Here is a 25,683-nt window from a genome sequence, read left to right as displayed (position 1 = left end):
TCAATTCCAATGTCATGTTTTGACCTTTGTGAACTAATAAATGTATTTTTCTCAGATTGTGAGCCTTTAAACCGATCTGTTTAACTTTTGAAATGTCTAATTGTTTATCATCAGTGCTACTTTCTTTTGTTTGTTTTGTTTTTTATATTTTATTACCGGTGAAACAAGGTTGATAGTTTATGGTTTAAAAGGTGACCCTGTTAGGCCCTCAGGTTAGTCCTGAATCCAGAATCTGGCCCCTGCTGTGATTGAGTTTGACACCCCTGATCTAGGCAAACTGCAATGTCAACGGGATACCTCCACAGGGTGTCTGCGTTGGTTTAAACTCCCACTACATTTTTGGGGGTGAAGAATTTTGACTAAAATGTGATTTTGACATCAGTAAACTGCCAGTCAAACTATCAACATTCCACCAACAGGTCCTCCATTACTGGAAAGTAATAGTTAAACACAATTTCTCTCCCCACAACACACCAATTTGGAACAATAGGTGTATATTAATAAGAAAGAAATCTTATTTTATGAATCAACAGTTCCCCATCCGCACCCTCTGTTTATTCAAGACAGTCCTGTTTCAGATGAAAAATGTACCAAAACAAATCTCTAAGATCATTACTCTCAAAAGAGTGCTTCCCCTCACCCTTTAAAAGCTTTTTGTTAGAAGGACACTCAAATATTGTTTCCACCTATAGAAAAAATAGATGTAACTATTTGAAATGTTCTATTCCACCTAAAGCCAAAGAAGTGCGCTTTAAAACAATGAATGAGATGTATCCATGCAGAGATTTTATGCACCTTAAGTTTAATATCCATTCAAATGAATGCACATTCTGCAAAAATGCTACTGAAACTCAGGAACACCTTTTCTTTTCTTGTAATACTTGTGATTTATTTTGGAAAAAGTTTCAGAAATGGGTTTCTGATCATAACTTACCTTTTTAACATTAACACATAATAATGTAAGACTTGGTGTACTTTTGGAGGATTCACAGTTGGAGTTTCTGTTTAATAACCCATTAATCCTTGCAGAACATTTTATCCATAAATGTGGGTTTATGAATGTTAATCCACACTTCCTGGCCTTTTTGAAAGAGCTTTCCATATTTTTTAATTCTTTCAAATGGATCAAAGCTAAAAATGCACAGTGTCTTTATGAGCATTTGTTAGTCTTCTCTGATCAGACCCCAGGAAATAGAAATTATAACAGTTGTTTTTTCTTCTGGAATTTGACTGTTTCTTTCTTTCCCCCTTTAACTATCTATGGTTGTTTTGTTTTTCTTTCTTTTCTTTTGTTGTTGTTGTTTGTTCATTATATTGTTCTGCTCAGTCTCAAAAGTGATTGTCTTTGGAACTTCATCTGCTTGTAAGATTTGTATTCACAAATAAAGTTTCAAAACAAAACTTGTTCTGACGTTTTCATGGCTTCCTGGCTCTTTCACCCTTAGCCAGAACAAGACTTCTTGTCACTGTGTGTGCAGAGCACCATCTCCTGGACAGACTGAGTATAGCACATTAGCTCAACAGATATTGGTTCATTCACTTACTTTTCCTTTTAGAAAATACACATGAATTTACACAAAAAACAACTTGAACATTTTTAAAGACTTTTTAACCAACTTGTTAATTTCAATGAAATGCAATTTCAAGACCTGTACACATATGTATAGACGTATGTGGTTATAGTTTCTCCCAGTTCTCACCTGGTTTGTTTTATTTTAGCAGATGATATTTGCCTTGTTTCACAGTTAAGAGTTGCATGGAGTTTTTTTTTATAGATGTTTTCATGAAAATAATGCATCTCACCAAGTGGGAGAAATACATCATGTTTCTGTTCAGGCGGCTTTCAGGCATTCAATGCAAATTGCAAATTAATTTTACAGTGTTTCCACATGCGTTGAGAAATGACTGTTCTTAATTCATTTTTGACACATTTTAAAAGTTTACATTTAAAATTCATTCATTTTTAAAAATAGATTTCTTAAAATATCTTTTTTCATTTAAACTGGATGGTACAGCTGAACTATCATCCATCTGCACAGTGTTCTGTCTGTACATGAACTATTGCATTCATTTATGTTACCAGTTCATTTTGGACTACTCTCTTTCATTTTACATTTTATATCTATCCACCAGATGGTGCTGCTTTTTCCCATTTGAAGCAGGCTGTATGATTTTCACACTTGTTGCTGTTTTCTGCAGGAGTGCCTGGCAACTGAACCTGTAAGTGTGTGTTGCTACTGATGTTGGATAATGGTGTGTGTGGGTGTGTGTGTAGGTGTGTGTGTGTACCTACACCCACACACACACACACAGACACTCATATATATATTAACCCTTTTGAAATAAAACTGTGGACCTACTTAGAAATTGCTCAAGTTAAACAAGTTGCATGAAGATAACTTCAGTTGCAACTTGTTAAACTTGAGTTGACAAAACTGAATTGAAGTGATGTAATCAAATGAAGCCACCTTTTTGAGTAGAGCCACAATTTTCAGCTTAGAAAAATCATAATTAATTCAGTTGCACTGTGATGGTATGATGCAGTTTAAATGGAGCTCAGCGAAAGTTCAAGCAGGAAGACTCTTCCCCTTCACTCATTATGCCTTTGCCACTCTCACCTGGTGATCAGCTGTTAGGGGTGTCTACTTACTCGATCTATTGTCCAATCAGACTCAGAAAACAATTCCCGTGTGTCCAATCACCACGTCGCTGTCCTCTTTTAAACCTGTTCTCCTCCCTCTGCAGTCATTGGTCTCAGCTGAACGCTGCATTCGTTCCGTGCAGAGGCTGCTCAACCATACGCTGCATTTTCCTCGTTTTCGTTAGTGCTAGTGTTATGTCCACAAAATATGGAGGAGAAATTCTGTCAATCTACCTGATCCCAGCTCGTCGTCATCTACTACACCAGAACCTAATCGAACCAAGCTGAGTCTGGTCATCTTCCACGTTAACGCTCATTTTGTGCAATGTTGCACCTCCTCATCAGCGTCCCTCCTGGCACAGGCCCGTCAGCTGCCACCATGTTCAGTCACAGTCACGCAACTTTAACCGCTGCCTCAGCCTCAGGTGGCCAAACTCCATCCTACTGCATGACGCGGCTCGCCTCAGGTAACACTTCCACTAAAACTGCTCAAGCGGAGTAAAGTTGGAAAGATATTCACAGATTCGGACTTCCGGGATCAATAACTCTAAGACGAAACGTTGTCCAAACACAAATGATGCCTCATTCACGTCGTAATAGCACAGACTACTTGCTACAAGAATCAAAATCCGATTTTTTTTTTACAAAAAATGCCGGTCTTCGAGCTGGATGAATAGCATTGGCCTCTATGCGCAGCCGGTAGCCGGACGAGTAAGCAGGGACCGTCTGCAAATTGCAATACAAGAGAAAGACGCTGCAGACAATAATCAATAGCTCCACTGTCATACAGTACAGAGACTCCAAAATCACCACACACACCAAGGGACTCCCCATGGTCATACTACAACAGCTGTTTTGGAAAAATGTGCCTTTCTATATTTTTGATGAATATTTAATAGGAATGAATCATCGATATCTTCCAATATTATCAATAGCTCCACTGTCATACAGTATGGAGACTTCAAAATCACCACACAAATCAAGGGTCTCCTTGTGGTCATACTACAACAGCTGTTTTGGAAAAATGTGCCTTTTTATATATTTGATGAATTTTTTATTGTTAATTATCATTTATATCCTCCAATATTAATCAATAGCTCCACTGTCATACAGGAAAGAGACTTCAAAATCTCTACACACACCAAGGGACTCCTCGTGGTCATAGTACAACAGCTGTTTTGGAAAAATGTGCCTTTTTATATATTTCTGGTGAATATTTATTGCAAATAATAATCAATAGCTCCACTGTTATACAGTATGGAGACTCCAACATCACTCCACACATCAATTGTCACCCCATGGGTTTACTACATCTATTTTGGAGAAAACAAATTGAAAAATAGGAACAAACCCAAAAGCATGACACCAGAAACAGGTAATTGGATTTTCCTGGAATCAGTTTAATTTAATTTATTACATAAGGCACAATACCATGCAGTGTCTTCATCCGGTATTGCATCTGCGGTCATCCCCAGACAGCCTGTATGGAACCAGCGTGTGCATGTTCCACACTGAATCTACATAGGAAAAAAATATGTGAACAAAGTGTTAGCTGCAATGAATCACATATATAATATTGGGTTTTTGTTGCCATTGCAATATCATTCCTAACTGTCCACAATTTCGAGTATTTATACACAATTAAATACAATTAAACATCAATCTCACCCAAATAGGATCACCAACATTACTGGGCTGGTTGTCTCTTCCACAGAAGGAGCAGAAGTCATCCTTTGAAACTGAAAACACATACACACACATTTACACATTGTATATGTGGGTATGTTATTAAATGAATAAGAAGTGCTAAATAGATTCATATAATATCTAGAAAGATACTAGATGCTTGGAGTATTTCCTGGGCCATTTCTCTTCTAAGTTTTTGAAGAGATTTTTTGGAAGTCTTGATGTGAAACTGCTTTGGGATGTTTGGGAAGTCCATAACTGTCATCTTGGCCATCTGTGTGGATGGTGAGACAATTGTGTATGAATTAGACATTAAAAAATGTTTAATTTCATATTTCATCATATATATTTTTTCATAGCTATGCCTGCTTGCATAAAGTCACCTGCATGACAAAAACCCCACAACTCGTGTCATCTTTCTGGTAGTTGTGGGCTATCTTGCCAGGCTTCCATTTGATGTCAACCCAGTCCTCCTTTCCGAGTCTGTTCCGTCGCATCTTGAAATACTGTCTGTAAAAAAAAAAACATTGAATATCAAGTTTGGTTTACATTTACACTTACTCTTCAGCTCAACTAAGTCTGGGCAATACCTTTGATTTTCCCATATTCTATTTAATATTACCCAAATCTGTATGCGGCTTTTCTGGAGTCCTCCAACTCTTTTGTCCCTTGCAGAGGATCAACCACAAATATTTGGTTTGACGAGGCATGGAGATACTGTTTGAAAAATAAACATGTCATTAAACCATAACATGTCACCAATCATAACATGAAAATTAAAAAATACACATTACTCACATACTTATTTTTTCATTAAGTACAGTAATGTTGTATGTGTTTGGTTATATGAATTTATTCTTTCATTTATTCATCTTTATACTAATGATTATAAATTTTGGAAAAAAAAAAACTATAGGCACATGAGTAGCTAATACTCACCACAAACTTCCAGTGAACATTTTTGATATTGACAAAACCAATGGCTCCATCATACTCATCAAATTGGACCTGAAATGTTGTTTTATAGGACAAAGATTAAATTATTCTTTGATAGGAAAGCAATCCTCATGGTGTACATGTTTTTTTCTCCACAGGAATGAACAGAAAAGGGTATATTTAAATTCTAAAAACTACCTTTTCCTTTATCACATCAGAACACTGCAGTTACACTATGTGTAAACACAATTACATTTGGTGTAATAGCTGCAGACTATGATATTGCTGATAAGCCTAAAACCTAAAACCACTGTGGGACTTGTTATATAGTAGGAAGAAAGAAGAGCGGGCACACTCAAAAAAAGGAAAAAAAAAAAAGTCTGGAGGTGCTTGACTATAGAACAACTAAACAAAAAGAAAAAGCTAGCAGCACTCAGTGTCCTCTGTATCACTTTTAATGCCTCACTGGTACAGACTGACCAGTTTTGACAGTTGTCTTCCTTAGTGTGTGTGTTATGGGTAAAAAAAAAATGCTATGCATGAGGGTTAAACAGGCATCTTGCAGATTCTTTCATGCACATTCAACTTTTCCAGCTCCTTAAGCTTAGATCTCCTGACATCTGTAGTAAGATGATGCAGATGTTTCTTAATATCACATGGCTACACTCATGTTTTCCTGATGGATTCCCTGGGGATGTAGTGGAGAAATGTAAAATAAAGTTGGTGGAGGCCTTTATAACATCCCAGATCGCCCACATCATAACAGACAACTTGATGAACTAAAAGTTGCAGTGGTAGATGGGGGAAACACCTGATAGAGAGTTCCCATTTTTAGTATGTTGTAACACGATGAGGATGCTGGCCCAATTTGGTATCTTTCATACATTCACATAGAAAAGCCTCATACAAAAACAAATCAAAATAGCTGTACTTACATTTTTCAGTCCTTGCCTGGCCATCTGCTCTCTTGTACCATGTAAAATTACACCAATGATGTAATGGTTCAACAGGAACAGACGCCCAGCAGTATCTTCGGTGTTGAGGACGGCCCTGAAGTAACATTCTATTGCCTAAATTGAAGGGAAATTACAGTTTATGTCAGTTAATGTTGTGTTTAAATATTTTTTCTACACTTCAGCTAAATTTTTCTAGGGTAACTGGGACAGCTTATGAAATGAAAATGGACTCGGACATCCTTTTAATGTAGCACAACTCATTACGTTTTTACATCAAGTGTTTCATAATATTTATTAGTATTTATTTAAATTGGGGACAACGTATATTACTGTAATGGATATTATAAAAATGTAAATATGCCAAATTATAACCATGGCAAGTTCCCCAGGCAGGCTGTTGTAGTAGTAAATAAGACACATAAGAAACACATAGAAGAACCAGAAGACCAACAAGGATGGGATGGATGCATCAACAGCTTGATGATTTTCAGAGAATTCTGGAAGATAACATTCTGTGAAACTTGCCTCGCCTATGATGAGTTCATCAGGCCTCAAACTGAGGAACTCCCTGTGCCGGAGGTTAAGATCCACTTTCTGTTGTGCATCTCTCAAGACAGCTATGACAACCTCTGTTGGTTGGCCTGTCAAAAGGGCGTCAGCCTACAAGGACGTGAACAATCAAACTGTAATCACTTCATATAGCTTTTGAAAACTTAATCCATACAATATTTTTAATAATCTGTCAATTTATCTGTCCTTGTGCAGAGAGCTGACATATAATTGGCTGACCTTGTGTAATGTAATTAATATTTTTTCACATTAATTATAAAAATCTCACCTCTGTTACAGGGTCAGACCCTTTGCTGATGTTGCTTTCCTTGTTACTCTGACCGGGTTTCCCCCTCTTTGGCACTGGGACCTTAGTTGGAGCAGAGTAAAACTTCGAGGTTGCTCCCCTGGGCTTTGCTCCATTTTTCTTTGCCCAACCTTCTTCGGACTGAGAGATATCTTTAGTTTTCACTGGTTTCAGTAATATGTTTTCTGTGAAGTCATGAGAGATTATGTGCTCTCTGTACCTCCCCTGCAGAGAGCTGTACATTTTTCTGACAAAGGTCCCCGCCCTAAGTCGCCTCTTTTTTCTTAGGATTGAGTTCTTTACAATCCCAAACCAACTCTCCACATGGCAGTTGGTGTCACGCGATTTGTAGGGCCCAAAGGTGACACCTTCTTTGTTAACAGCATATCTCTGCAAGTTCCCCAAAAGCAGGCCGCTCCAGAGGGGGAAAATTCCCAGATAATTATCGAAGAGCAGGTTAATGATACCTGGGCAGAAGTATGCATTTTCCTCTTCAGGTGTGTGTGAGGGTGAGGCATCTGCTTCTTTTTTTTCAAGATCCTGAACCTCCTCAAGGACCTTCTTAAATGCCCTCGTGAAAGGTGATCCCCCAACAATTGTGTGGGCATTTTTCCTTTCCTCCTCGTCTTCTTCATTAAGTAGGGGGCAGTCCTCAAGTTTGATGGTTTGTTCTATGTCTTGCATTTTGCATTCCTTTATCAAGTCCTGTACAACTTCAAGATGACTCTGGACTCTCTCTGTGCTGTATTTCGAAATGAAAACTGTACACAGAGAGCAGAAGATTGTAAGGGCTGTGGTCAAGGATGTGCTGTTTTGCAATCTTGCAAATGCAAATACTGCAAACTGTCTCAAACCTTTGTCTTGTGTTGTTCGTGCTACTGACTGTGCAACAGCCTTTATTACATGTGCAGCGCACATGTGCAGCACAGTGAACATTTTTATGTCTTTCCATGTCTTCCTTTTGGAACAGATGTCAAATGCCCTGTCCAGGTAGTTGTTGATGCTCTCCTTATTGAAAGAAAGAAGAACACTCTGAATCAGTGCCCAGCTATAATCTGTTTCTACTTGATGGATTCTGAGTTTTGTGTATTGTGACAGTTTCCTTAAAAACTGCATGAGCCAGAAGGTTATTGGTGGAACTGAGTGCTCATTGGTCACCATTTCGCACACAGGAAGGGGAGGTAAACTTTGACCACCTCCAGGAAGTGTCAGTGTATAATATAGCACTCTTTTGTTCTGGCCAGGTACTTTGGATACAACATTTCCTGTAGCATCTAAGTATAATGTCACTGGGGTCTTTTTTCTAAGATGCTGAATGAGAATACTGATCCCTGTTTCAGTATACATGTGCAAACCAAATGGCTCCACTTGGAAATGCTGTATATACCCAGGCATCTGGTGAAATGATGAGTCGCATTCCTTGATTATGTTTTTTGTTAAGTGAATCTCCATATATACGTCCTCATGAATTCTTTTCCGTTTTTTGACCTCTGAATTGATGACTTTCAGAACATTTTTGTTCAGACACCGTGTCATGTTTCCTGAGATTAGTTCTCTTTGTGGTGTTTTCTTAAGTTTAGTGTAATACACTTTGCTCACACCTTTACGGAGAGCTCTGGCAATTTTCCCCCGTCTTGTTTTTGTGGCTGGCCGGGATTTTGTTTCCCCAGTTTTGTGTGTTATTTTGCCTGTCTGTTTGACAGATATTTTCACAAGATTGTCTCCAAATGGTTCCTTTTTCTTTGTAAAGCGGTATTTTGCGCTGCAGGATGGGAATGTGCAGATTGCTTTTACATTTAAATACGGACTGTTAATTTTTCGGCTGTTGTATTTTTTTAAATGTTGGCTTTTAAAAGAAAGAGTACAGCATGGATTTATTTTCCTGAAACTTTTGTACAACACCGTTGTCCATGGTTGCCTTAATTTTGCTGAACCGGGCTTAGGGGCAATATTTTTCCATTTTTTTGAATTAACAGTGATGACAAATTTCTTCGATACCACTGGCATCTTTCTCCATTGTTTTTTTTTCTTTTCTTCCTCTGCCTGTTCCTCATTTCCTTCCTGCTATCCCTCTTGTCCATCCTCTAGCTGTTCCTTCAGGTTTTCTTCCTCTGCCTTTTCCTCATTTCTTTCCTGCTCACCCTCTTGTCCATCCTTTACTTGTTCTTTCATATTTTCTTCCTCTGCCTGTTCCTCATTTCCTTCTTGCTCACCCTCTTTACCATCCTTTACCTGTTTCTTCAGGTTTTCTTCCTCTGTCTCTTCCTCATTTCTTTCCTGTTCACCCTCTTGTCCATTCTCTACTTGTTCCATTAGGTTTTCTTCAGTCATAATTGACTCACTTTGTTTTTCAAAAAAATCCCTCACCCCTTTTCTGTTATTTGTCCATATGACCCACAACCAATGTCGATTTTTACACTCATCTTTACCAAATAATTTTAGAGAAACTTCTGACCAAATGGCTGAAGAATAGTTGGTGTCTCTATTTACAATATTTACACTCTTCAGGGTTGCCACCAGAGCTTGCAGTCCTCCTGAAATTTCCCACAAGTTTTTTCTCTGGGCTTTGCTTCCCTTTTTCACTCTTCCCATTTCTTTAAATCAAAAGACCTATTGGAAAAGAGGGAGAGGCAAAACTTTTATATTTCAAGAGAGAGAAAGTAAAAAAAAAAAAAAATAGATAAATAAATAAATGGATTAAAAAACTAAGCTCATGAAATTGTAGTTGTCAGTTTAAATAAGAATAACTTAACCATGTGATTCACTGAGCGCTCTCTCTGGTGGGTGATTATCATGACTGATGCAGCACATTTGCTTAAATTTTTTATGCGACATCGTCTGTCGATCTCAAGAGGCTGTGTTAAAAAAATGTGCTTCTGTTTATAGCCTACTTATTCAATGGTAGTAATATTAAGCTAGGTATAATGTTGTTGGTAGGAGTATGTAAATTAGGTCTGCTCAACTCAAATATTTCTGGGTCAGAACATGAAAGCAAAAACACAACAATAAAATGGCAAAAAAGATAATAATGACTTACATTTATCCTTGGAAAGAGACTGGAGACGAATTTTCCGAATCAAATCTACATATCTAGCATATATTTATTCTCTTATGCTCTCCTTGTAGATACTGCGGTAAAATTATATGCGTTGGTCTCTCGAAATAGAGCTTAATTGAAGCTTTCTGTTGATTGGCTAGGAAATGATCACATGACTTCAGCTAGTGCGCACCAACAAGGTGATCATGAGTAGAGCACGTGACAAAGTGCAGCGGCTCCATTAAAGACCTTTAATTTGGCCCTGGTTAAATTCTCAGACCAAAACCGAGCCAGGCCAGATTTAATGACATTGAGTCAAAAAAAATAATAATAATAAAAAAAAAAATGTGTGTATATATATATATATATATATATATATATATATATATATATATATGTATATAAAATAAAATGAAATAAGTTATCGACCTGTAGGATGTTCATGTAGTACAATACAAATTTATAAAGCACTATAAAAAAATCTTATGTTTAGGCCTATTTGATTTTCGAAACAAGGACTTCAAATGAAACACAACATGAAGGTTATGTAGCCATTTTTTCTGTATCAACATGTAAAATGTGGAATATAAAACAAGGTTTTATTTTCATGTTCTATATTAGACAGAAATGAAATCAAAAGACATCAGAACTAAAAAGCAAACAAAAAAATTTGGCTTTCTCCCCCCAAAACAGCTGTTGTAGTATGACCATGAGGAGTCCTTTGGTGTGTGTGGTGATTTTGGAGTCTCTGTCCTGTATGACAGTGGAGCTATTGATTAATATTGGAAGATTTTAATGATTACTACCTATTAAATATTCATCAAAAATATAGAAAGGCACATTTCTCTTACACATCTGTTGTAGTATGACCATGGGGAGTCCCTTGGTGTGTGGTGATTTTGGAGTCTCTGTACTGTATGACAGTGGAGCTATTGATTATTGTCTGCAGCGTCTTTCTCTTGTATTGCAATTTGCAGACGGTCCCTGCTTACTCGTCCGGCTACCGGCTGCGCATAGAGACCAATGCTATTCATCCAGCTCGAAGACCGGCATTTTTTGTAAAAAAAAAATCGGATTTTGATTCTTGTAGCAAGTAGTCTGTGCTATTACGACGTGAATGAGGCATCATTTGTGTTTGGACAACGTTTCGTCTTAGAGTTATTGATCCCGGAAGTCCGAATCTGTGAATATCTTTCCAACTTTACTCCGCTAACACCTCATGCTAAGTTCATATTAACGTTTTATTTATCCAATCATAACGAATGAAACAAAGCCGCTTAAATGCCATTTATATACAAGTTATCTGTCTCACTCAGTGCTGTTCATTAATACTCCAAAATTGTCTGTTCTCTTTCCACTCCTCTGCTGCGTTCGTCGGAGCACATCACGCTGCTCTCAGGATGTCAGACTGCCGCAGATTCTCGGCGGAGATCAGCCTTCAACCCGGCTTCCAGTCACGAGCCTCCAGCCGCAACCGCGCATCGATTCAGCTTTTTCCTTCCACAACATGAGAAACAAGCAGGTGTATCGTTTTCTCATTTTCAATAATCATTTACTCATCTGAACTCACGCTGCATACAGGGCTGCTCTAAAGATGCATATGCTGCAACAATGTTACTAAAGACGCTCAGACTGAAGCAATGTTTCCTTTTCTTTACCTCTCTGGTCTGAGGAGGCTAATAAAAAAGCATGCAACGTTCAAACGTACTAAATTCAAGGTTATCAAGTGTGGCGTAACGGTCTGACCTGTGTTTTTAAGGTTACTGGTGTTTTGAGAGCCCTGAAGGCAGTGAAGTTGGATAAGAGCGCACACCCACAGGTGTCTTGAGTTTCCTCAATGCTCGCCCTTTATGACAAACCAGTCGTCAACCTTTCAACGCCCGGTTGTACAGCTACTATCTTATACGTGAATAAAACAGTAGGCACGAATCCTTCCATTACTGTGAGTTGAGTGGTAAAAAGAGAACAGGAGCTCAGCTACAGGTAGGCATCCATAATGAGAGCTCCACTTAGACTGAAAATAAAGGAAACAACTGCGTCCTTTAGTGACGTTGCACAGTACAATCTCAACATTACATTTTACAGATCATAAAGAAACTCAGTCTATTTGTACCATTTTAGTCGTCTTTTAAGAAAAGCTTAGCTTTGCGCAACTTTTGGCATTTATCTATAAGATTCAGAATAATGATGGGCAGTGCAGCTCGTTGAAGTCATCCGGCTCAGCTCAAATCTTGCCAAAAATATCAGGAGCAGTGCGATTTGAGTGATTCAAATATTTATCCTGGCTCAAAGATCTTACTAAACATATCAGTGGCAGAGTTCTCTTTTAAGATTCAAATATTTTGTCTCAGTGCAAAGTTCTTATTAAACATATCAGTGGGCAGAGTACTCTTTTCAGGATTAAAATATTTGCTTTGCTAAGAAATCTTACAAACATATCAGCAGGCAGTGCAGCTCGTTTCCATGATTGAAGCCATTCGGCTTAAGATCATTACCATTTCCTGTTTTCTTGTTTCAGTCACAAAAATAGAAAATGGGGAAACACATTTTTAAAAATGGGTCCTATTTTTATTATTTTTTTTCTGTTCTGGTATTTTGTTTTCTTGTTTTAATGAAATACCTGAGAAAAAGGAAATCATGTGACCCAATAAGGAAGGTAAATATTTCAAAATAAAAGCCCTCATATCAAAATTTAGGCCTACATAGCCATGCAGTGTGTTTTGTATAATACTAGGCCTATTTGCTCTATAGTGGTAAAAGGATGAATATTTTATTCAATTAATAAATTAATAAATGTGAATAAATAAGCCTGGACTGGAGTCAAGTTTTCTATTCATGATTGTAATGTTTGGTGGAAAGGTGTATTTGATATTGTGTGTTCAAAATAATATAAATTATCGAAATGTGTTTTCCTGTTTTTAAATTTTTGTGAGTGAAATAAAAAAAGGGAAAACTGCACTGTTTTTTTTTCTTTTTTTTTCTTTTTTGTCAAACACACAAAAAATTGAAAGAAGTTTCTCCCAATTTCTCAAGTTGTTTTCAAACAGGAAGGTAAACTGCAATAAAATACACTGACCCTGCTGCATAGTAGAGTCTGTTGTCTCATAACTGGAGGAAGGCTGCTACAGTCACATGTCCATGTGTCCACTGGCAAGACACTTAACCCCAGTTTCTCCTACTGCATCAGAGGTGTGTAAATGTCTGTGGATATGAATGTGATCAGCTAATATCAGTCTCTCTCACTGGCTCCCTATGCTGTCAGTGTGTGCATGTGGACTCAATATACCATTTTTGTCATGACAAGAATTCATAGCTTAGAGCGTTTAATCCATCAAAACTGTGAAAATATTGTTTATTAGAAAACACTATATTTTTTGACCAGGACTACTTAAGAAGTTTGAAGTCAGAAGTTAATTGACACCAGTGGAATTCCCAGAGCCAATCAGAATCAAGTATTCATCAGGACCATGGTATAACTATCTTTATTTAATGTTAGTTTGGGACCCTCTGCCCCTATTACAAAGTTGTTTTGACCCTAAAATGTTTCAGATTTATTAAAATTGCAGTGCACAATCAAACACCACATATCAAATACTTTTGGTTCTTTTTCAGGGCTAAGGTACAAAATTAGAGTAAAATGTCATTGCTCTATTTAGGAGTCAGTTTTGGATTGAGCTGTTCGGGGACTTGAGAGAGAGGGATCTCTTTAATGGCAGCAGTGCACATGCAAGTTTGGCGCGGTCCTGCTTTCTGGATGTCCTGCAGCTAGAGCTGGATGAGTACAAGCAGCTGTGGAACACTCACACAATTCGCTCTGTTCTCAGTCTCAGTGCCCATCTGGTAAACCAGAGGCCATGTACCATGTGACTCACAGGTGAAAATTTCTCATCATGATGAAGTGAAGGCCAAGCTTTGAGCCACATTTACATAAAAAAACATTCATAGTAATTTATATAGTGAATTAAGACAGATAAATGTTGCTTTTCAACACTCCTGTCATATTTACACATGTGGACAAAATTGTTGGTACCCCTCTGTTAATGAAAGAAGAACCCACAATGGTCATTTAACTTTTAATAACTTGAATCTGACAAAAGTGATAAATGAAAATCAACCAATGAAAATCAGACAATGCTTTTGAACTGTGGTTCAACAGAATTATTTTAAAAAACAAACTCATGAAACAGGCCTGGACAAAAATGATGGTACCCCTGAAAAGATTGAAAATAATTTGACCATAGGGACATGTTCAACCAAGGTGTGTCCTCTAATTAGCATCACAGGTGTCTACAAACTTGTAATCAGTCAGTCGGCCTATTTAAAGGGTGACAAGTAGTCACTGTGCTGTTTGGTGACATGGTGTGTACCACACTAAACATGGACCAGAGGAAGCCAAGGAGAGAGTTGTCTCAGGAGATTAGAAAGAAAATCATAGACAAGCATGTTAAAGGTAAAGGCTATAAGATCATCTCCAAGCAGCTTGATGTTCCTGTGACTACAGTTGCACATATTATTCAGAAATTTAAGATCCACGGGATCGTAGCCAACCTCCCTGGATGTGGCCGCAGGAGGAAAATTGATGACAAATGGAAGAGACGGATAATACGAATGGTAACAAAAGAGCCCAGAACAACCTCCAAAGACATTAAAGGTGAACTCCAAGGTCAAGGTACATCAGTGTCAGATCGCGCCATTCGTCGTTGTTTGAGCCAAAGTAGACTTCATGGGAGACGACCAAGGAGGACACCACTGTTGAAAACAAATCATAAAAAAGCCAGACTGGAATTTGCCAAACTGCATGTTGACAAGCCACAAAGCTTCTGGGAGAATGTCCTATGGACAGACGAGACAAAACTGGAACTTTTTGGCAAGGCACATCAGCTCTATGTTCACAGACGCAAAAATGAAGCATACCAAGAAAAGAACACTGTCCCTACTGTGAAACATGGAGGAGGCTCTGTTATGATCTGGGGATGCTTTGCTGCATCTGGCACAGGGTGTCTTGAATCTGTGCAGGGTACAATGAAATCTCAAGACTATCAAGGTATTCTAGAGAGAAATGTGCAGCCCAGTGTCAGAAAGCTTGGTCTCAGTCGCAGGTCATGGGTCTTGCAACAGGATAATGACCAAAAACACACAGCTAAAAACACCCAAGAATGGCTAAGAGCAAAACAATGGACTATTCTGAAGTGGCCTTCTATGAGCCCTGATCTAAATCTTATTGAACATCTGTGGAAGGAGCTGAAACAAGCCGTCTGGAGAAGGCACCCTTCAAACCTGCGACAAAAGGAGCAGTTTGCTCATGAGGAGTGGGCCAAAATACCTGCTGGGAGGTGCAGAAGTCTCACTGAAAGTTACAGAAATCGTTTGATTGCAGTGATTGCCTCAAGAGGTTGTGCAACAAAATATTAAGTTAAGGGTACCATCATTTTTGTCCAGGCCTGTTTCATGAGTTTGTTTTTTAAAATAATTCTGTTGAACCACAGTTCAAAAGCAATGTCTGATTTTCATTGGTTAATTTTCATTGAATTTTTATTTATTATCACTTTTGTCAGATTCAAGTTATTTCTGTGACCATTGTGGGTTTTTCTTTCATTAACAGAGGGGTACCAACAATTCTGTCCACGTGTGTATCTAATATTTTGACTGTCAAGAATCATGATTTCAACTTTCTATCTCATATATTTGCCTTTTAAAACTTTACTTTGACTTTAAATGCCACGTTTTTAACCTTTTGAGCTAATAGATTTGGATTTTTATCTCAGATTCTGAAGTTTTAAACTTATCATTTTGACAATTTTCAATCTCAGAATCATTGATCATCAGTTTATCAGGTTTTTTCTCCCATAATTCATTGCTGGTGAAAATGAGGGTGACAGTATATGGTTAAATGTGGACCCTGCTCGGCCCTCAAGTTGGACCCAAATTCAGAAATCGGCCCCTGCTGTGATTTAGTTTGACATCCCTGGACTGGAGGAATCCACGTGGATGACTGAAGACCAAAGACCAATTAAAAGGCAGATGCTGCTCCTCGTAGCCAATCACATTGCTCCTTTGGTTAAAAGACTTCCACAGAGGATAGACTGGTGGTTCCTCGGTCTGAGCTCCTCCAGGAGCCTCCTCTCTCCTCCATGCTTGCCTCCTCCAGGTGCATTTAAGGGCCCAGTCTCAATGTCCACACTCACACTGAAAACACTCAAATGTTTAGCTGTCAGCTCACAGAACACTTCTGTTGACACATTTAAACACAGGATCCATTGTCATTTAACCTTTGATTTTCTTTGCAGGTGGTGTGGATGTTTTTTTTTCTGTATACAACAAAGGAACATAAAGGGAATATTAAAGATCTTAAACTATTTCAATCAAAGTCTATTAATATGAAATGAATTTCCCAAAGAGGGCCTTTAAACTCACATCATTAATGCATCCACTCCAGGTACTTCAATTTTCAATAAACAAGGTCTGTCAAATTGAACAAAGGAAACATTAAACAATACATTATATCTCAAATGTTGCTGTAATATCATCAAAATGTGAATCAATCACTGAGTGAAGTCCATTTCCACTCACTTCTGGATGTCTTGGTTCTCTGCTCCTGTTTGGGTTGAAGGAAAGAGGAAGTGCAGGCCTGCTGGCAGGCTTTTATCATGTTGGGGGCCTGGCTTGAGCAGGAGTGGCAAGGTAGTCAGGTATGGGGATGCTGAGTGAAGGCTTGTGATTTAACACACACTCACTGACTTAAAGGCGCATTCCCACAGAGTCTGTAAAGCAGGGGTCATCAAGGACATCTGCACAAGAGCCAGATTTAGTCTTGACAGAAACAAAAATGATTTTTTTTCTCTGATTGAAATATTATTGCAGTAGTATTTGGATCAGGACATTGTTAGTTATTACCAGTGAGATCTATCTCTATAATGCAGCAGGACACAAGGAGACAGGCCTGACAACAGAAGTGGCTGGGCGTTCCCCAGTTCTGATTTAGCAGCAATATTAACTCATTTATTACACTTTTGAACACTTTTTGATGCTTTTTTTCCCCTTTAAACAATTTACTGCCATTCTTTAACCCCATTTTAACCACTTTTCCTGCATGTTTAACCCCCTTTGTGTCACTCTTTTCCATTTTTGCCATGCTTCTTATGTTTTTGCCACTTTTTAACCCCTTTTTCTTACGTTTTTGCGTCATTTTTGCCATTTTTATAACAATTTTTTCCACTTCTCATCTATTTTACAACTCTTCTACCCCTTTTTGCATCATTCCTGCCAGTTATTGCCCCTTTGTGCCACTCTTTAACATCTTTTCTCTACTTATTTTGGCTATATTTCTGGCACTTTTAACCAATTTTTGATACTTTTTCCCATTTTTGCCCCTTTAACCTAATTTTTGATATTCATTAACCCCTTTTAAACCACTTCTCCTGCATGTTTTATGTGGCAAGCTTTTTATCACTTTTTGCATAATCTTTTGCGACTTTTACCCGTTGTTGTTACTCTTTGCGCTTTTTCCTCTTTTACCATATTTTGGCACATTCCTGCAAATTTTAGTCTGTTTATGTAACTCCACACCTCATTTTGCCACTTAGCACCCATTTTTGATACTCTCTAACCCCTTTTCATCACTTCATCTGGCCATTTTGGCAACATTTCTGCAAACCTTGACCTCCTTTCTTTAATATTTACTAAAAACAGCTTTTATATTTACCATAAAAACAAATCAAATGTTAAGTCAGTCCAAAATTGTTTCAATATTAGTCATTTTTGTAATGGATGTAACAGCTGCAGACATTTAAAGCCAAAGGATTCTCTTAAAACCACATCTTCTTTTCCCCCTTTTCTGAATTTATTGATCTTTTGGGGGCCAGACAGAAAGCGCTGGGGGGGGGGGGCTGATATGGTCCCCGGGCTGCCAGTTGATGATCAGTGCTGTCAGGGCTTAGGACTGTCCCACTGTCTAAGGGATCTCTCACAGACTTTTTGAGCCCTTCAAGCACCCTTTCCATGAGGTGGCATATCTGCAGACTTCAGCGTGAGGGAATTACCCATAGTTCAAAGCTTTGGGGTGTATGACAGGGACTGCCTGGGGATGCTCGCTATCAAACCCTATAAAAGCAAAGTGAAGAGAGCGAAATAGGAAACGAAAAACATGGAAGGTGCAGTCACTGCAATCACTCAAAAAAAAAAAAAAAAAAAAAATCAGCCTTCATCCACTGAGGAAATAGATCTATAGGTGAGGCACGCTTGTGTTCACTTTTGTTTCTACCTCTGCAAGATGCCGACTGTCAACAGAAAACAAAGGGCTGTCCCATTCCGTCCACCACTTTGAGCCCTTGCAGCCTCATCAGTCAGAGGTGCAGTCAGTTAAGTCCATAAGGGCTCAGGGTTTAGGGAGGAGATGGAGATTCAGCCAAGGAATTCAGAAACAACTTCTATGTAGAGAAAAGAAAACCATAAATGATAATATAACCACGCATTTATCAGACTGGCTACATAGTGAGCTGTGAAACACATCAGGTTGGTGATGCTACCCAGTCTGCTCACTCTCATTGACCATTATGGTGATTCCATTAGAGGCAGTCTAAACTGGAATCACTGAAATTGAAGCATTTTTACATTTCTGATTCTGGACTTGAGAGGCTCTGACTAGGTTTGGAACAGTGATACATCCACATACTTGAGGGTCATTTGGACAAGACAAACCTTAAATCAGGTCATATCAGTCTGATCATGAGGGGACAAATCTGGCCAAACACCACCTGAAATCACCTGTGCAGTGGCTCTCTCAACTGGTGGGTCGGGACCCAAAAGTGGGTCACAGAGCCCTTTTCAGTGGGTCGTGAAGGTGTTCCTGGAAGCACACATTGCACCAAAAAGTCCATGAAACTCATTATAACAGTTTTTTGGCACTCTTTATTTTGTCAGTTTTTGTATTTCTTAAGAAAAAGTGTAAAACACCAATGCACATAAACAGAGATAAAATAACAATCTGTGGGGCATATTTGAGTTGACATAATAATCATTCAGTCTTTAATGAGTCCATCAAAGTCCAAAATCAAACAAAGATAGCATTCTTGTCCTCTGCAGCAAAACTGAGTCCATTTGAATCACTTCTTGGTAAAATCTGCTCCTTTGAAGTGAAAGCGTTATGTTTTCCATTGTGTATATTTCTGTTACTATTTCCATCCATTCCTTGAGGTTTGGGGGCTCAGGTTTAGACCATCTTCTTGGAATTGATTTTTTACAAGCCACAAGAAGTATCTTACACATATACCAGTCTTTTTTAGAAACATTTTCTGCAAACAAACCAAAATACAATAGTTTCACAGAATCTGGTATTGCATAACCTAAAATCTTTTTCTGAGTTCAGACAATATTCACCCAGAATAACTGAATTTTTGAAAACATGCTTGTTTTGTCCCGTCTCTTTGATTTTTAACATGTCTGGTACTGTACGAGGTACAAACTGTTCTATTTTTCAATAAATAAATATAACTGGTCAAAAAATACCTGAAATTTGGGTCACTATTTCACAATGAAGAACTGATGGTGGGTCCTGATGCTCCACCAGTTGAGAAACAAAGATCTAGTGAGCAGCCAGCCTTGTTTTTAAAAAAAGAAAAAATCTTGGAATATACAAAAACATTCAAAGGTAAAATTAAACAGCAGAACTCCAAGTAACTAAATATGATATACCTACTAATCTAAGTAATACATTTCAGATTACAGCAATGACTGAAGTTCAAAGTCAAATCAGGAGTTTGTCACACATTTAACATTAGCTGTTCCACAAGAAGTAAAGATTATTCCATGTGTGACGTTTGAACAAAGCCTGCTTTATTCTTCTGCCATAGCTGCACCACAGTGAGCATTACATCCTGCTTCATTAGTGCTTTCTCTGCAACACTGCATGATTTCAACATCATTACATTTTTGAAGAGGTGCTTATCAGCTGTGTTTGTGGGCCTCTTGCCTAGGATTCAGGGATAAATGCACCTATGGTGAAAACTATGGCCAAGATTTGACACAGAAGCTTAAATCAGGCTTAGAAATCATTTGTTTTATTATCTTGTCATCATAGTCATACTGTTTTCATGACTGTACAGTAAGGATCACACTTTAACACTTCACTGACTGATCAGATGTTCACATATGTAATCTGGAACAAAACCAAGACAGTGTAGCACTCAAAGCAAGGATATGTATCACCCTCTAGACTCTGGAGTCATGCTGTGTGAATACAGCCTGTCCTTGTCCTGCAGAAGTGATCCAGGCCAGTCCATACGGCTTCAATGAGTTCATCTTTCTACAAGAGTTGATGAATAAGTCCTCTGAGATTGAGACTGAGATTTTCTAGAGGCACACTCCAAACTCTGCTATTGGAAATCTCACAGAATGCCTTGCAAAACTTCACCAAGATGGCTGCTCACACAAAAGCAATTTACTAATGCAGGTTGCATTTAGTATTTTGGTCCTATTATTTCAAACAAGCATTTGAAACAGTTATAGTAATGTCCAATGACATGATTGTGTCAGTTCCTATAAATGCTACAAGTCAGGACCTTAAAGGGTCATCTGATTTTATAGGGGAAGATTACCACATAACCCAAAATAACTCTGTTTCAAAGAGCAAGGGGGAACTCACTGATCAGTAAGAAAAGAAGGGTGGCATAAGAAGCAAGGAGAGACAGAAGGTGAGACCCTAACGGCTTGGTCTGCTGCTGTGAGGTTAATACTTAACAGTTTGAAGAGTCCCATGTCTCTGGCCTAAATGGAGAGATGTGAGCAAAACAAATTTGAGTTGGGCCACTCTGCAGCCATGTGAACAAAGCCTATGAGCAACTTAACAGTTTCTTCCCTCTGTGAAGTTTCATATGACTTTTCAGAGCAGACTCATGAGTAAATCTTTTGTCACATTCTGAACAGCAGAAGGGTTTCTCTCCTGTGTGACTCAACCTGTGCAAGCTGAGTTTATATTTTGTAGTAAATCTTTTATCACAAACTGAGCAGCTGAAGGGTTTCTCTCCACCATGAATTGCCATGTGACGTGACAACGAAGCCTTTGAGGTAAATTTTTTACCACACCCAGGGCAGCTGAAGGGTTTCTCTCCTGTGTGAACTGACATGTGTTTTCTGAGATTTGATTTAAGGCTACACCTTTTACCACACAAGGAGCAGCTGAAGGGTTTCTCTCCTGTATGAATCCTTCTGTGTGCGATCAGAAGACATTGCTTTTTGAATGTTTTACCACAATCAGGGCAGTTAAGTGATTTCCTCTTTATATCCTTTTGGCCAACACACCTGTGACCACGCAACTCAGAAGGCCAACTAAATTTTCTGTCACAAACAGAGCAACTGAAGCGTTTCTCTCCTCTGTGACGTGCCATGTGATCCGTCAGACTACACATTCGGTTAAATCTTTTACCACACTCAGAGCAGATGAAGGGTTTCTCTCCTGAGTGAACAACCATGTGTCTGGTGAGGCGTGAGTTTGTCATGAATCTTTTACTACACTCAGAGCAGCTGAAGGGTTTCTCTTCTTTATGAGAAGCCATGTGACTGGACAATCTGGTCTCATGATTAAATTCTTTCTTACAGACAGAGCAGCTGAAGGGTTTCTCTTCTCTATGATTCAACATGTGGCGTGTAAGACTACTTTGGTGGTTAAATCTTCTACCACAGTCAGAGCAGCTGAAGGGTTTCTCTTCTCTGTGAATCAACATGTGAGACGTGAGATGGACTTTTTGAATGAAGGTTTTCCCACACAATGAACAGCTGAAAGGTTTCTTTTCTGAGTGAGAATGCATATGTTTAGTCAGATTATCATGTCTGTTAAAACTTTTACTGCAAACAGGGCAGCTGAAGGGTTTCTCTCCAGTGTGAATTAACATGTGTGAGGTCAGTGTGCCCTTGAGCTTAAATGATTGACCACACTCAAGGCAACTGTATGGTCTCTCATTTGCGTGAATTTTCATGTGCATGTTCAAATTTCCACGGAGTGTAAATTTTCTGCAACAAACAGAGCAGCTGAAGGGTTTCTCTCCTGTGTGAATTAACATGTGTGAGGTCAGAGCGTCTTGGCGCTTAAAAGATTGACCACACTCAAGGCAACTGTATGGTCTTTCATCTGCATGAATTTTCATGTGTTGATTCAAATTCCCACTATCTGTAAATTTTTTACTGCAAACAAAGCAAGTGAAGGGTTTCTCTCCTGTGTGACTGCGAATATGTATGGTCAGTGACTCCTTGTACTTATAAGATTTACTGCACTGTGAGCAACTGAATGGTCTTTCATTTGTATGAACTCTCATGTGTATTGTCATATTCCCACGCTGTGTAAATCTTTTACTACAAACAGAGCAGCTGAAGGGTTTCTCTTTCGTGTGAGTTCCTTTGTGCTGTATCAGTGTTTGTTTTGTCTTGAAGGTTTTACCACACTTTGAGCAGCTAAATGGTTTTTTATCTGTATGACTTGTCATGTGATGCTTCAAATTCCCACTCTGTGTGAATCTTTTACTGCAAATAGAGCAGCTGAAGGGTTTCTCTCCTGTGTGTGTTCTCTTGTGTCTTTCCAGGCTTTGTTTGGTTTTACATGTTTTACCACACTCAGAGCAGCTAAGTGATTTCTTGTCAGTCTTTGAGCTCTTATCCTCGAGGATTATTTCAGAGTTTGAACATGACTGATGTTCTCTGGTGTCCTCCCAGTCTTCATCACTGCCTTCAGTCTCTGGTTCAGAAGACTCTTCAGATTTGTCATAAGCATTTGGTAAAGAATTCCTGGCTGGTCCTGCTGCTTCACAGCTCTCACCTCCTGGAACCACTGAAATACAAAAAAACACAAAAAAGGAAAGCTGTGAAAGTAATCTTGAGAGCCATCCTGTAATATTCTAGTCATATTTATTTCTTTGTAAAATCCCCTGCCAGTCTGCACAGCTTTCTTCCCCCAGCTGAACTCATGTTATCCCACTTTTACTGCACTTATTAACTGCACAGGATGTCAATATTTACAAAAATCATATTTATCAGCCTTCATCAAAACACTTGGAAGCTTAGATCTTTGGTTAACTGTTAATAACTGTCTTTGCTCTGAAGTTTGTAAACATTTCTCAAATTCTTACTCAACCAATCAAACCAAACTCATCCCCATCCTCCTCAGGCATGTCCCTCACCCTTTGAGCCCTGGCTAGCAGGCCAAAATCATCCTAATCTGGGTTGTCACCTCTGTTAGTTTTGTTGTCTAAAATACTGTAGTAGCCATCATCTTTGTCCCCACTCAGCTTTTAAAGCCTTGATATACTTCAACTTTTCTATGTGTAGGCTGAGAGATGTTAAGACCAAGATTTTTTTGATCCCATCAGCCTTCAGGTCAGGGATGAAAGCGTCTGCAGTTCAGTACATCGCTGCATCATCCTTGGTCCTGTACTGACCTCCTTCAGGCCTGCATTAGGCCCATGTCCTGTCTTTCCAGGTATCTTCCTAGCTGATCTCTCCACAATGCATGTGGTCGCCCCAGGCATTCGGACAAGCCCAGTAGGTCCTGGAACCCACTATGTGGTGGGCTGAAACATGCCCAGGGAAGCACGCCACATTTCCCAAAAAGCACAGCTGTTGTTGCCATGTAAAGCAGATGACCCTACCATCCCTGCTCTCCTGAGCACATCAGCATTAGACACAACAGCGATACCAGAGAAAGTGCTTAAGAGAAGTCAGATGTGTAGGTGTCCAATTCATTTTGAATTTTGAATTTCTAAGATGGTGTTTCCTCAGTGCGCAGCTGCCTTTTTTTTACTGAATCCATTACTCATGAAATAAAAAGGACTTGGTAAATGGATTTGAGCTTGTATAGCGCTTTTCTAGTCAAGTCAAGTCAAGTTTATTTATATAGCACATTTAAAAACAGCACAAGCTGTACAAAGTGCTTTACAGAGAAAGGCAAGATCTCCGCTGTGCTCAGTGTGTGTGTGACAGACTGACCCAGGGTCACCAGCATCACTGGGCAGGATCAGATCACTGTTTATCAAACATGTTCAGAACTCTGAGCAAAACTTTTATGAAAGGAGTTTTGTCAGGAACGTGGAGGATGCATATTTATGTTCTCAGTTATAGCTCCATGATCTAACTGGTTCATGTGACAGACGTGTCTGTGTTTTAGCTTTAATCAGAGTGGTGAGTCTGACTGAAACGGCACAGACACACGGGACCGAGCTGTGAGCTCAGGCTGACTGAACGTGCTGTGTGTTGGCTGTCTGCTAAATCAGACTGTAGAAACTTTACCTGGATTCTGACCATCTGCTGTCCTCTATGCTGAACCTTCATTCAACTTTGATTTCACTACTGCTGCCTCTGCTTTTACCGAAGATTGCATATTAACGAGAAGAGCACTCACTTCATCCCCAATTTATGCAAAATCAATGGAGCGAGTTGCTCTGAGACCAAGAAGGTTCGGGGCTTTAATGAAAACATCCGGGGCTTAAGCCCCTGTAGCCACCCCCTAACTCCGCCGATGCACAGAGGACAAACATTAACTGCTGGGTCTTTGGGAGGTATAAATGAATAAATGCATGACTTCTATATTCACTCATTCAAACATTTTAGCTGCAATAGATGAGAGATGAGGCTGGTAAATCTCTGCTGATGTGTTTGTGAATGTGTGTCGAATCTGTGACTGCAGCAGAGACCGTTAGGTAAACACACCAACAGCTGAATTACGGACACCAGCGGGGCGATAACACCCGTCGTTTCCATTCAGGACAATCATTTATGCCTTCAAGAACAAGAAGCCCGTTTCTGTGAGTGTAAATAAACCCACCTGCTCTGTGCAGCTTTATCTCAGGGATTAAAATCACATCCAGCAGCTTCCTCTGGCGGTGGAGCTCCTCTTCGTATTCAGATCTGGTTTCTCGTCCTCTCAGGTCTCTGATAACCGCAGCGAGCAGCCTCCGTCCGAATAAAGCTTTAAGATCCTCAAAGCCGGACATTTCCACACATCCAAGAGTCGAAGAAGGAAAAGAAAACTACAACATTACTCTGCTAACGTTAGCACAGAGACACATGCTAGCTGACCTCTGACGGAGAAACCAAAGGAAGAACTTCAGAGGAAGCTTCTTCTTCTTCTTCTTCTTCTTCTTCTTCTTCTTCTTCTTCTTCTTCTTCTTCTTCTTCTTCTTCTTCTTCTTCTTCTTCTTCTTCTTCTTCTTCTTCTTCTTCTTCTTCTTCTTCTGTGGTTTAATGGCGGCTGGCAACTAGCGTTCAGGAGCATTACCGCCACCTGCTGGAGTGTGGGCCAGAGCACCTTGTTCTAGGAGGAACTAAACACAGGTACAGCTCATAAAACTAGAATGTCATGAAAAAGTTCAACATTTTTTCACTCATTTCAGAAAGTGAAACTCATATATAATATAGACTCATTACACAGAGTGAAATATTTCAAACCTTTATTTCTTGAAATGTTGATGATTATGGCTTACAGATAATGAAAAGTCTGCTGGAAGTCCATTCTCTAAATACAAGCTTAGGTTGGACACAGAAACTAAAATATCTGGGCATTAACATTAATAAGAATTTAGAAGAGCTATAC

The 25,683-nt window shown here is 39.0% G+C and overlaps 1 protein-coding gene across 1 annotated transcript in view; it reads right to left on the bottom strand.

Moving 5' to 3' along the window:
- Nucleotides 1–25,170, bottom strand: part of LOC121521899 (oocyte zinc finger protein XlCOF6-like) — a 310,080-nt gene extending 284,910 nt beyond the window's left edge. The window contains exon 1 of the mRNA XM_041806100.1: nt 24,916–25,170. Within this exon, the coding sequence (XP_041662034.1) occupies nt 24,916–25,084 (169 nt within the window). The 5' untranslated portion in view covers nt 25,085–25,170. The remainder of the gene's footprint in view (nt 1–24,915) is intronic.
- Between the last annotated feature and the right edge of the window lie 513 nt (nt 25,171–25,683).

The sequence above is a fragment of the Cheilinus undulatus genome, linkage group 14, assembly GCF_018320785.1.
Source record: "Cheilinus undulatus linkage group 14, ASM1832078v1, whole genome shotgun sequence".
Classification (NCBI taxonomy): Eukaryota; Metazoa; Chordata; class Actinopteri; order Labriformes; family Labridae; genus Cheilinus; species Cheilinus undulatus.
Note: the sequence above shows the minus strand (reverse complement) of the source record. Positions and strands in the feature narration are given on the sequence as shown.